Genomic DNA, 13,914 nt, shown 5'->3' on the forward strand with positions numbered 1-13,914 from the left:
ATCAGAAGAGGGGTGATGATTACTAATGTCATATTAGTCCTTCCCGACCTTCATTCAGCCAACATTAATTGAATCTACCGCTTTTCTCCGGGTAGTCCAATTTCCTAACGGACAAAATAACATCAGGGGTGTGGCATGTGGCTATTTTTTTTAATTTAAAAAATATAATTTAACAAGAAAAGTGCAAAAATTTAAAACTCTGCAGTTATAATATTAACAGAAAAAAGTTGTAATCGAATGAAAATTTTCATGGGAATATATAACATCATAAAATCATAAAGAAATAAATCGGAATATGTGAAAAAATTAGCAAAATTCGCTTGGCAACAAAGTTATAATATTACGAGAATAAAGTCGCAATATCATGGTAGTAAAGTCACAATTACAAGAAAAAAATTGTTTTTTTAAAATTAGGTTCTAATTTTGTAAGAATAAAGTCAAAATATTCAGAGAAAAAAAAACCATAATCTAACGACAAAGTTGTAATTTTAAGAGAATAACATTATGAAGGAAAAAATACATTATTTCAGTAGTGTAAGGTAGAAAATATGAAAGAAAAATATATTTTAAATAATTTTGTGAGGAAAAAAACCAACTGCAATTTTTTAAGAAATTTGGTTGCAAAAAAGTATTACAAGATAATATATACACATCAATAATAATAATAATAATAATTATATATATATATATATATATATATATATATTATATTACAAGAATAAAGTCAGAATAGGATGAGGAAAAATAATGTCAATAGACATAAAATATACAAAAATAACTGACCACAATTTTTTGAAGTTGAAATAACAAGCAGAACAAAATGAAGCTGACATGTTTGGAAAATTAGGTTGGGAAAATGGTTATAATTTAATAAAAATAAAGTCAAAATATTAAGAGAAAAATCTAGTGAGGGACTGTTGGAATTTGACATTAATAACATTGATATCATGAGGAAATATAACATCATTTTAGCAGTGAAAAGTTGAAAATACTCACAACAATATTTAAAAAAAAAACTTATTTTTTTTTTAATACTTATTTTTTTTATTGTAATGTTATGAGAAAAAGCCAAACAGCTAATTTGGGGGAAAAATTTGTTTGCAAAAAAAAGTGTTACGAGAATAAAGTCCAAAATATTATGGGAATAAATTTTATAACAAAATTGAAAAGTGTAACAATATCTAAAAAAAACGATAGCAACATAAACAACACAAAAAAGGGTTGTTGAACATAAAAAAAAAAGTTTCCCGAAGAAAGTGAGCACAGATTGATTTATAACTACGGTAATGATAAATGTGTGCACACTGGAGTTTTTGAATAACTTAAAGAAATTCTGACTCCTAGGAAATGCTGCTCATGTAAAACATCTCGGTATCAATTTTATGATTTGGGATTCAAGTCCATCGTCGAGAAGGATCATTTTTAATAACGACAGAAAGGTTTTGTGCAACTCAGTACATTAAAAATAATTTCGACATACATACATTTCATAACAGTCTTCACACCTACCTGATGATGTGGAAGACTGCCGATAGGAGGAGCTCATTGTAGATGGCCACCGCCATGTATCGCGGTTCGTGGAACGCCGAGTGAATTGTTCGGACGGCATAGCACAAGTAGACACCCCACAACAGGAACAGGAACTCCGCTGGGAAAAAAAAAATGTTTATTGTTTATTTTCATCGTCAGTATGACATGTGGAGCTGCTGGAGTGTTCACAAGAAGCTTCGCGGGGTGCTTCCTTTTTGATGCGTAGCCTCAGTACAAATGTGTTCTCCCCGGTTGTCACAGCAACCAGCAGGCTCCCTCATTTCCTGGTCCTGCACACGCTGTATGCATGCAAATATGGAGGGATTGTTGTGTTTAACGTCAGTCCTTCCGTTGACAGTGCCTGGTGTGTGTGTGTGTGATTCTCTCTTTCTTTCATCTGCCGAGCATCCTCAGCCCTCCTGACAGATGTTCTACTGTAGTTATTCAAGGAAGCAGTATTATATGCCATTGTAACACTTGGAAAAATGACTAGTAAATTCTTAGAAATATATATTCAAGAGTTTCTTTAATAACTCTTGCATCAAACAATAAGCATTTGGAAACAGACATGGAACGAGCAGGCATCAGACACTGATATACAAACTCTTAGTGAGGTACAGTTGAATAACGTTTATGCAACGAGAATCAACACAACGGCTTCTAAAGAAAATTCCCAACTGTTTATGCTAAAATGGAAAACCACATCTGAAAGGGAAAGGGTAATATGAGGTGATGATAGGCAGACTCACATGCCCAGATACCCAAGGTTATTTGAATCAGGTGGTAAGCATGTGGAGGACGTGTTTTGCTAGGTTGTTAGGTTAATTGGCGACTCCAAATTGTCCATAGGTATGAATGTGAGTGTGAATGGTTGTTTGTCTATATGTGCCCTGTGATTGGCTGGCGACCGGTCCAGGATGTACCCCGCCTCTCGCCCAAAGACAGCTGGGATAGGCTCCAGCACCCCCGATGAAGATAAGCAGTAAAAAATGAATGAATGGAGAAAACATGTGAAATGTATCTTTTCACAAAAAGCTTTTTTAGTCGGGAACTGATATTTTCCTGAAACTTACCAATGTTCTACTGCTGATTAATAAAGAACGGAAAAAGTTAGAAAACAAAAAGCTTTTTTAGTCGGGAACTGATATTTTCCTGAAACTTATCAATGTTCTACTGCTGATTACTAAAGAACGGAAAAAGTTAGAAACAAACTTTTTTCCGGGTACTCCGCTTTCCTCCCACATTCCAAAAACATGCTAGGTTAATTGGCGACTCCAAATTGTCCATAGGTATGAATGTGAGTGTGAATGGTTGTTTGTCTATATGTGCCCTGTGATTGGCTGGCCACCAGTCCAGGATGTACCCCGCCTTTTGCAGCTGGGGTAGGCTCCAGCATCCCCACCACCCTCATGATGGATGGATGGATGGATGGACCTCTGATGGCTTCCAATGTCCCACCCGAGATGTTTTCCTTCAATGGAACAATGGAGCTTGAGGTTGTGCAGGGGCGTCAAACGGTAGCCTGCTATGTGGAGACGTTGCAGGGGGAACTTATGCATTACAATTGAGAACTTTGGTGGATAAATTGCAAGGGAAGTTTACAAAATTAGATCCTCTTTAAGATCTGAATTGATAGTTTGGACAACCTTTCCCCGAAATGTTACATAAAAACGCCAGCTGACGAGTCGAAGCAACATGAACAGGAAGTGACTCACCAACAGCCATCATGTAGTCCCAGCGGTCTAACAGACACATCCGAAACTGCAGTCCTTCTGATGAGAAGCCAGCCGTGATTAAAGCCCGACCTAGCTCAGGGTTCTGGCACACCGCAGACGTCCAGGCCACCAGGAACCACAGCACCACCAGCAGAATCACCGTCAGCAGCTTGAGAACGTGCCAGCTGGTCATGTAGGGCGTTCTTTGGGCGGTGCGGGACAGGAACACCTTTAATACTCTGGAGGAAGCGAGAAGAGAAGACGTTTTTGTCCGTGTTCACACAATGGGATGAACGACACAATGGGATGAACGACTCCTTTATTGTTTTTGTTGGATGTTTGTTTGAATTAATGTCATATATTTAGTGTTGAAGTGACAAATACTGGATTACCGCTTTAAGGAGGAATTAACTAACAAGAGAACGTGTTTTTTTTTTTTTTTTTTTACAAACAAGACGGATTTAGCTAATTGGAATTTCCTCATGGGGCTTAGCTGGGAGAGGGAATTTATTTCCTGTGTAATTTCGTCTTTTCACTGCTTCCATAAGACAATGTTGCATCTGTAAAGAGAGAATTCAAACACATCAGCCAAAATTGATTGATTTTTTTTTTGTGTGTGTCGTCCAGCTTTTTGGGGCAGATAGTATTGTTGATGGAATGGAATGGAATGGCCTTTATTGTCATTATATAAGATGTACAACGAGATTGGAGAGCTTCTCCTTTCAGTGCAGTAGTCAAGTTTTTAAAAAAAAAAAGTATATAAAAGTAGAGTAAAAAAGACAATTTAACAAGATATATACAAGATATATGCAAGATATCCAAAATATACACATAGTATTGCACAGGAGCATATGCAGGAGCAGATATATTAATTTTAGTGCAATGATAAATGGGTCATAGTGCAAATAATGATAGGTGTATAGGTGTATACAGGTGAGTAAAGTTACATATGAGTGTATTGTAATGGGTTGTTAAATTTATTTAAAAAAATTTTAATGTTTAAATTTAAAAATTTAAAAAAATTTAAATTTTTAAATTTTTAAATTTTTAATTTTTTTTTCCAATCACAAGGCACATATAGACAAACAACCATTCACACTCACATTCATACCTATGGACAATTTGGAGTCGCCAATTAACCTAGCATGTTTTTGGAATGTGGGAGGAAACCGGAGTACCCGGAGAAAACCCACGCATGCACGGGGAGAACATGCAAACTCCACACAGAGATAGCCGAGGGTGGAATTGAAATCGCGTCTCCTAGCTGTGAAGTCTGCGCGCTAAGCACTCGACAGCCCTGGTTAACGTCATCAATCAATCAATCATTAAAACCAAAACGGACTCTAACCAAAGCAAATTCTTGCATTGAAAATAATGTAAATCCAATTAATTCGTTCCAGACACCCAAAAATTAATTACAAATAACGGATGGGCATTTTTTAGCATCACTTTTGTTGGTGCGAGCATGTTTTTGGAATGTGGGAGGAAACCCATGCATGCACGGGAAGAACATGCAAACTCCACAAAGAGATGGCCGAGGGTGGAATTGAACCCTGGTCTCCTAGCTGTGAGGTCTATGCGCTAACCACTTGACCGCCGTGCAGCCCACTATGAAATTTTATTTGCCGTTATTTTATGTTTTTGTTATGTGAATTTGGAGCAGCCGGACTGGAGCAGGAAGAAACACAGACAAGTAGAAGAAGAGAAACTGGGGTGGGTGTGGGGGGGGGGGGGGGGGGGGGGGGGGGGGGGCAGTAGAGCGAGAGAGACAAAAACAGCAGCAACAACAATTCCCATAACAACAACAGTGACAAACAGGACTGCATCAGTTAAATGTCAATGATGGCTAAGGGTCACAATGGATTCCATATTTCCAATACCGGAGATGAAATGCCATATGGACTTGGAGATATGATCAGATACTCTATGCAGACAGTCAGAGCCCCCCCCCACCCCCACTAGAATATCAAATCGGTACATTTGCCAGGAGAACACTCTGACCGCCTTGACCTCCCTCGACTGTCTTCAAGACGCATGCACAGGAAGTGTGTGTCTGAGCACCAGCTTCATCTGGCAGCAGCAGATAGACATGATGTGAAATTTAAATGTGATGCTTGGTGATGCGTGTGTGTGTGTGTGTGTGTGTAGACCAAGGAGAACTGGTGAAATGGAAGAAAACTTGTACGCTTAAGTATGTTTACTCTTTTGGGGGGCGCTTGATTTTGCGGCACAAGTCAACATTTGAAACACAGCTCTTATGATGATCTAATCTGGATCTAGTTCTGGTTCATTCCGCCAAGATGCAGGAAGTGAACAAATGTAACAGTTACTGATTAGAATTTAATAAGCTTTGCTTCTTCCTACTCCTTTTGGACATCTGGAACTGTGAACCCTGTTTTGTAAATAAAATAAAATAAAATAAATTTGGAAAGCAGGAAGTGAACAAATGTAACAGTTACTGATTGTAAAAGTACCAGATGGAGGGGTAGGATTTAATAAGCTTTGGTTCTTCCTACTCCTTTTGGACATGTGGAACTGGGAACTGATTATGAAAGTAAAGTAAAGTAAAGTAAAATACTTAAATTATATTAGGAAAGCAGGAAGTGAACAAATGTAACAGTTACTGATTGTAAAAGTACCAGATGGAGGGGTAGGATTTAATAAGCTTTGGTTCTTCCTACTCCTTTTGGACATGTGGAACTGGGAACTGATTATGAAAGTAAAGTAAAGTAAAGTAAAATACTTAAATTATATTAGGAAAGCAGGAAGTGAACAAATGTAACAGTTACTGATTGTAAAAGTACCAGATGGAGGGGTAGGATTTAATAAGCTTTGCTTCTTTCTACTCCTTTTGGACATGTGGAACTGTGAACTGAAAAGTAAAGTAAAGTAAAGTTTAATAAAATAAAATAAAATAAAACATAATAATATAAAATAAAACATAATAAAATAAAATAAATATAATACTTAAACTATATTAGGAAATTATTATATTATATAATTATTATAATTATTATTATAATTATTAGGATTTCATAAGCTTTGCTTCTTCCTACTCTTTTTGGACATGTGGAACTGTGAACTGATTAAAGTAAAGTAAAGTAAAATGTAATAAAATTGAATACAATTTAATAAAATGTAATACAATTTCATAAAATAAAATAAAATAAAATAAAATATAATACTTAAACTATATATGTTTAAGACCTAGGACAAGCTGGAGTGTTTATTTCTCACAGCTGGTGGAAAACAGGCTTACCTGTACAGTTTAAGGATGATGGTGCCGTACATGATAGCGAAACCCAACAGGCGTACCCATCGCAGCAGGATACAGCGGAACACACTGGGGTGGAAGTACAGTATCATCACCTGCAAGGGGGGATACATATCATATATTACATCCAATCAAAAATCAACAAGACAGAAATAATTTGAATGGCATGGGAGAATCTGTCAAGGGATGTTCTGAACTCCTGTTTCCCTGACAGGAAAGAATGCTATTTATCTCAACTGTACATGACTTTAGTGTTTCCCCACATTCATTCATTTTTTACCGCTTTTTTTAATCGGGTGCTGGAGCCTATCCCAGCTGTCTTGGGGCGAGAGGCGGGGTACACCCTGGACTGGTCGCCAACCAATCACAGGGCACATATAGACAAACAACCATTCACACTCACATTCATACATATGGACAATTTCAAGTGGCCAATTAACCTAGCATGTTTTTGGAATGTGGGAGGAAACCGGAGTACCTGGAGAAAACCCACGCATGCACGGGGAGAACATGCAAACTCCACACAGAGATAGCCAAGGGTGGAATTGAACTCGGGTCTCCTAGCTGTGAGGCTTGCAGCCCCCACTCAAATTCAGTTTGAAGTAAAACTTGATTTGTTTGTTGACATAGTCTTGTTGTCAGTATTTCCTTGTCCTCCTCGTGTCACAGGGTATGCTGGAGCCTATCCCAGCTGACTTCGGGGCGAGCTGCAGGGTACACGCTGGACTAGTCGCCCGTCAATTGCGGGGCACATATAGACAAGACACTCACATTCATACCTATGGACAATTTAGTCGTGTTGCTGCTGGATGTTCACAGTATCAGAGTGTAACCTAGCATGTTTTTGGAATGTGGGAGGAAACCGGAGTACTTGGAGAAAACCCGGGAGAACATGGAAACTCCACACAGAGGGTGGAATTGAACTCGGGTCTCTTAGCTGTGAGGTCTGCACGCTAACCACTCCATCGCCGTGCAGCCCTGTTTATTTATTTGATGTGTCCCGCCACAAATACAGTATCTTTGGACCACCACAGATAAATATGGCGTTTCCTGGTCACACTAACAGGCAAATTTCAAATTGCAAAAAAATTTTAAAAAAAATTGCAAATTTTCCCATGGGGATGAATAAAGTCCCTACCTACCTAACAAACACATTATAACGGGACCACCTGCATAGCTTAAGGATTCAACTCCATGGCTTAAATATGAATACTTATAATGAAAACAACACTCATTTCAAGCACAAACGAGTCAAGACTGAATAAACAGCCCTTTATCTAAAATACCTTCAGGCCCGTTTAATCAATCATAACCACACAAGCCACCGAATTCTACCTAATTAATACATTGCTCTGCTCATCCCTATGCAGCAAAATCTCTCTGGAACTGAACTGAAAAGAAGAAGCAGTGTCATTATTCTTGTTTGATGTCGTATTCATTGCTTTTTAATGGAGGAAGAGATAAAATCCCTCCATTAAGTAGGAATTTAGTAGCATAGATAAAGGTTTCAAGTGTATTACTAACACACTCAATGATTCTTATTATACTGGCCTGGTTGGAGTTACACGGAAGCCATCTTTAATACATCGGGAATATTTATTATCTATTCTTTTCTGTACCGTTTGTCCTCAGGGAGCCTATCCCAGATGATTTTGGGTAAAATATGTAAACACGGCAACACACAGAAAAAAAATTATATCATCTACAACAGTGATTCTTAACTGGTGGCTTTTCAGTAGGTTGCAACACACAGCTGCAGATATCTGCTGGAGAGGAACACGTCATAAAAAGAAAGGCAGCCATTCAATGCTGCAGCTCATGTTATGTTGCAAACAGCCCCTTTAAATATAAGATAGTATTGGAGACATTTGGGTCCCAAAGCTGCATCTCGTGACCTAAAAGTGGGAGCTGAAACATTTTCAGTGGGCCACAAACAGAAATACGGTCATCCCTCGCTACATTGGGGTTCGAACATCGCTCCTTCACTCGATTGTGTTTTTTTTTCACTTATTAAGTTACTCATTAAGTGATTGCCGGCTAAATTTAATATTGTGCTGGGCCTGGGAAATGCTAGCTTTGCCAGTAGAGTTGCTGAGAGTTAGCATAGTTAGCATTGTGTCTATGTAAGATGTTATTAATATGTCAGATATATTGGTTATTATAAGTCTAAAAAGGCTGCACGGCGGGGGAGTGGTTATCGCGTAGACCTCACAGCTAGGAGACCAGGGTTCAATTCCATCCTCGGCCATCTCTGTGTGGAGTTTGCATGTTCTCCCTGTGCATGCGTGGGTTTTCTCCGGGTACTCCGGTTTCCTCCCACATTCCAAAAACATGCTAGGTTAATTGGCGACTCCAAATTGTCCATAGGTATGAATGTGAGTGTGAATGGTTGTTTGTCTATATGTGCGATTGTGATTGGCTGGTCACCAGTCCAGGGTGTACCCCGCCTCTCGCCCGAAGACAGCTGGGATAGGCTCCAGCAACCCCCTGCGACCTTTGTGAGAAAAAGCGGTTGAAAATGAATGAATCAACAGGTCTAAAAGTAATTATAGGGGTGCTATTTCATGTCTAGAGGGCTCTAATAATTCTTAAAAACATTTTTTAAATCTTAACCAGGTTGTCGAAATTCACAGAAATTCACTTATCAAGGGTCGGTTCTGGAACAAATTAACTGCGATAAACGAGGGATGACTGTAATGTAATGACCAGAGGTCTGTGAATGCACCTCGCTTTCCGCCATCAGATATTTGAGAAGTGTCCAAATTTGCAAAAACAGTTAAGAAATCCAGGTCTGTTAGTAGAGTTGCTGAGAGTTAGCATAGTTAGCGATGTGTCTACGTAATGTCTTATTTATGTTTAAGATGTTATTAATATAGATATAATATTATAATAAATAATAATAATAACAATGTGGACAATAAATAGATGACATCAAATATGAACAACAATGTACAGCGTAAACAGTAATTTGTACAAATAACAAATATATTGGTTATTACGAGTCTAAAAGGGACTATAGGGGTGCTATTTCATGTCTAGAGGGCTCTAATAATTCTTAAAATATATATATTTTTTTATCTTAACCAGGTTTTCTATGTCGAAATTCACAGAAATTCACTTATCAAGGGTCGGTTCTGGAACAAATTAACTGCAATAAACGAGTGATGACTGCAATGTAATGACCAGAGGTCCGTGAATGCACCTCATTTCCCGCCATAAGATATTTGAGAAGTGTCCAAATTAATCTTCTGGTTGATGGAGAGTACAAAGTTTGTTTTTTTTTAATCGAAAAGAGGTTATAGCGGACTTGAACGTCATTGGCCTTCCTGTTTTTTCAAGTTGAAAAAGTCCTATTATGGTTCAGGTTGTAATTCAAACCCCGGTTCGATGCCCGACTGATGCTCTCATATTTTTATTTACTTTCTTTCACACTTCCTCTGCCGTCTGGCTTCTATCCAATTCACACAAAAGGATTGTGACACAAACAGGAAGTCTCCAGTAAGTGGCAATCACAGGAAGAATGGACTTCCCACCTCTTGCTCTCCCTCGCTCCTCCGTCATCCCCTCCTTCATACATGCTGTGTGTCGTGTCAGATTGTAAACATGCTCCACTTGCCGCTCTTTCATTTGCCACATATTACAGGTGTGTCCAAACTGTGGCACAGAGGCCATTTGCAGACAAAGGCCTCCAGCAAAATATAATTGAACATAAAACAACCGCAAAAGTGGAAAAATCTGCAGTCTAAAAAATAATCTAAAAAGAAAAATCTGTCATTTTACAAGCATAGCATTTTTAAAAATTGTAATATTACCAGAAAATGTAAACAAAAATCAGGGTGCGGAAAAGTTATATCATGAGAATAAAGTCAAAATATTATGGAAATAATAATAATAATAATAATAATAATAATAATAATAATAATAATAATAATAATAATAATAATAATAATAATAATAATAATAATACATTTTATTTGTATAGCGCTTTTAAAAGAGTACTCAAAGATGCTTTACAGTAGAGAAAAAAAATAAAAATAGAGTAAAAGATGCATTAAAATACAATACATTCATACATTCATTCGATGGAGAAAATAAAGCCGTAATTATGAGAAAAACATTTACAAGGAAAAGTTGAAATAGTTGGAAAATTAAATAAATCTACATAATAAAAAAAACAGCTGTAATTTTACAAGAATAAAGTCAAAAAATAAAAGAAACATTTTAATTTAAAAAGTTGTAATTTTATTTATACAGTAATCCACACAGTGTTGTTATTTCAACCCCTATTTGCTTATTTTTTTCTCTCACAGGAAGTGAGTGTCATGTAAAAATTATGACTTGAATATGAATTAGTAGTGACAGACATGTAGAAAGTGGCCCGCTCTGCTTCTTCCTACTCCTTTTCAGACATGCCGAGTTGTTGCAAATGTTCCCACGCGATGTTGTATGACCAAAAAGACACCAATATGGGTCCAAGAGGATCATAAAAGCCAGATGAGAACAATAAAAGTTCCATATTTACATTTTATTTGTATAGCGCTTTTTTTAGAGTACTCAAAGATGCTTTAGAGTAGAGAAAAAAATAATAATAGAGTAAAAGATTAAAATACAATATCCACACATTCATTCGATGGAGAAAATAAAGTCCTAATAATGAGAAAAACATTTACAAGGAAGTTAGAAAATTTAATAAATCTACATAAATAAAATAAAACAGCTGTAATTTTACAAGAATAAAGTCAAAATATATAAAAAAAAATAAAATGTAAAAAGTTGTAATTTTATCTACACAGTAATCCACATTTATTTCAACCCCTATTTGCTTCTTTTTATATTTTCCCTCACAGGAAGTGAGTGTCATGTAAAAATTATGACTTGAATATGAATTATTAGTGACAGACATGTAGAAAGTGGCCCGCTCTGCTTCTTCCTACTCCTTTTCAAATGTTCCTGTGCGATGTCGTCCGACCAAAAAGACACCAATACGGGTCCAAGAGGATCATAAAAACCAGATGAGAACAATAAAAGTTCCATATTTACATTTTATTTGTATAGCACTTTTTTAGAGTATTCAAAGATGCTTTAGAGTAGAGGAAAAAAATAATAATAGAGTAAAATACAATATCCATACATTAATTCGATGGAGAAAATAAAGTCCTAATTATGAGAAAAACATTTACAAGGAAGTTAGAAAATTAAATAAATCTACATAAATAAAATAAAACAGCTGTAATTTTACAAGAATACAGTCAAAATATATCAAAAAAAAATGTAAAAAGTTGTAATTTTATCTACACAGTAATCCACATTTATTTCAACCCCTATTTGCTTCTTTTTATATTTTCCGTCACAGGAAGTGAGTGTCATGTAAAAATTATGACTTGAATATGAATTATTAGTGACAGACATGTAGAAAGTGGCCCGCTCTGCTTCTTCCTACTCCTTTTCAAATGTTCCCACGCGATGTCGTTCGACCAAAAAGACACCAATACGGTTCCAAGAAGATCATAAAAGCCAGATAAGAACAATAAAAGTTCCATATTTACATCTCTCATCTCTTTCTCTCTCCACAGACACCACATCCACTCTTCCAGACTTCCTATCTACACCCTACTCCAGCAATAAATCACCTTTACCAATTGGAAAAGCGTAAGTAGGCCAGCCTGTTTCTCACACCCACGTACGCCAACACGAGCATCCACGCAACCACAACCGCAAATGTTCCCTATCATGCAGACGTGTCACAGCACGGGCCTCTCCCCCGATGCTAGCTACATCGAATTACCAAGTCACAGGGGTACTATATATGCGATAAAAAAGACACATCACCCAAAAGGGGACGGTGGCCCCTTCCTTGGTTTTCATCCAAGCCTCCTCCATCAATTAATCAGCAGATGTACAGTATTTTTAAAACAAGCGGTGCTAGAACGAGATGGACTGTTTAAAAATGCATGCAGCGCCCAGGACGGAGCAGCTGCACCGTGCTTGGTGGCGGCGGAAAGGAAGTAAACTGTATCTTAGACCGTATGGTACTTGGAATGGCAGACATGAAGAGGGGAAGAATGAGAGGAGAGAACCTGCAGGGAACGAGAGGCATACTTAAAAAGGTAGCAAGATAATAAGGAAGTGCGGTAAAAATAAAAAATAAAAAAAATAAAAAAAAAAAAAGAGAGGGAGACACCCTCCTGTGTGTGCACATGGATATGCGAGAGGAGCTATTTTTGGTGCAACTGGGGAGCAGAGAGGATGAATGCAAACTCCAATCCTCTGTCACGTGAAGGAAAAACTTCTTCAGAAGAACTAAAATGCCAGGTGCTTTGTGTCGTTCACAAGATAACGCTCCCGCAACAGTGGTGGTGGGGGCTGGGGGGGGGGGTCGGAATGCTTATTTTGCTCAACACTGGATAGATTTTATTCCCGTCTATTCCTCTGGTTGCATTGCTACAGTATTTTTTTAATGAACATCAGGCTTCATTCATTCATTAATTTTCTACCGCTTTTCCTCACGAGGGTCGCGGGGGGTGCTGGAGCCTATCCCAGCTGTCTTCGGGCGCTAACCACTCAACCACCGTGCAGCCTCAATTCAGTATTAATAAGGGAATATTTTCATAGAAAACCTATTTAGTACAGTAAGGTTTTTACCATTATTAGAGCCCTCTAGAAAGGAAATAACACCCCTATAGTCACCTTTACACTCCATCCATTTTCTACCGCTTAGCCTCACGAGGGTCGCGGGGGGGGGGGGGGGTGCTGGAGCCTATCCCAGCTGTCTTCAGGGCGAGAGGCGGGGTACACTCTGGACTGGTCGCCAGCCAATCACAGGGCACATATAGACAAACAACCATTCACACTCACATTCATACCTATGGACAATTTGGAGTCTCCAATTAACCTAGCATGTTTTTTGGAATGTGGGAGGAAATCGGAGTACCCGGAGGAAAACCCACGCATGCACAGGGAGAACATGCAAACTCCACACAGAGATGGCCGAGGGTGGAATTGAACCCTGGTCTCCTAGCTGTGAGGTCTCCGCGCTAACCATTAGACTGCTGTGCCGCCATCAGGCTTCAACTGTTCAATATATGATGTAGGTGATATGTGGGTCATTACAGCTGTAGCTGTAGAACAGGGGTGGGTAAACTACAACCCGGGGGCCACTTCTGGCCCGCCAAGTGTTTAAATACGGCCTGCACTTTCCAAAATATTTCATTAAACTTAACATATAACCTGGCATCATGGCTTGAGGCAACGTTTTGACAGTTTAAGTCGCTTACTTTTTTTTATCAATTTGGTTATTTATGAGGGCGGTCGAGTGGTTAGCGCGCAAACCTCACAGCTAGGAAACTCGAGTTCAATCCCACCCTCGGGCATCTCTGTGTGGAGTTTGCATGTTCT

At 38.1% G+C, this 13,914-nt stretch overlaps 1 protein-coding gene across 2 annotated transcripts in view; it reads right to left on the bottom strand.

Moving 5' to 3' along the window:
- LOC131125339 (probable G-protein coupled receptor 158) overlaps positions 1-13,914 on the bottom strand; it is a 58,229-nt gene that overhangs the window by 10,545 nt on the left and 33,770 nt on the right. For both annotated transcript variants that reach the window (XM_058066782.1, XM_058066781.1), the window contains exons 6-8: positions 6,505-6,614; positions 3,246-3,484; positions 1,510-1,648 (exon numbers count right to left, since the gene is read on the bottom strand). In XM_058066782.1, coding sequence (XP_057922765.1) covers positions 1,510-1,648; positions 3,246-3,484; positions 6,505-6,614 — 488 coding nt within the window. The remainder of the gene's footprint in view (positions 1-1,509; positions 1,649-3,245; positions 3,485-6,504; positions 6,615-13,914) is intronic.

The sequence above is a fragment of the Doryrhamphus excisus genome, chromosome 3 (genome assembly GCF_030265055.1).
Source record: "Doryrhamphus excisus isolate RoL2022-K1 chromosome 3, RoL_Dexc_1.0, whole genome shotgun sequence".
In the NCBI taxonomy this organism is placed as follows: domain Eukaryota; kingdom Metazoa; phylum Chordata; class Actinopteri; order Syngnathiformes; family Syngnathidae; genus Doryrhamphus; species Doryrhamphus excisus.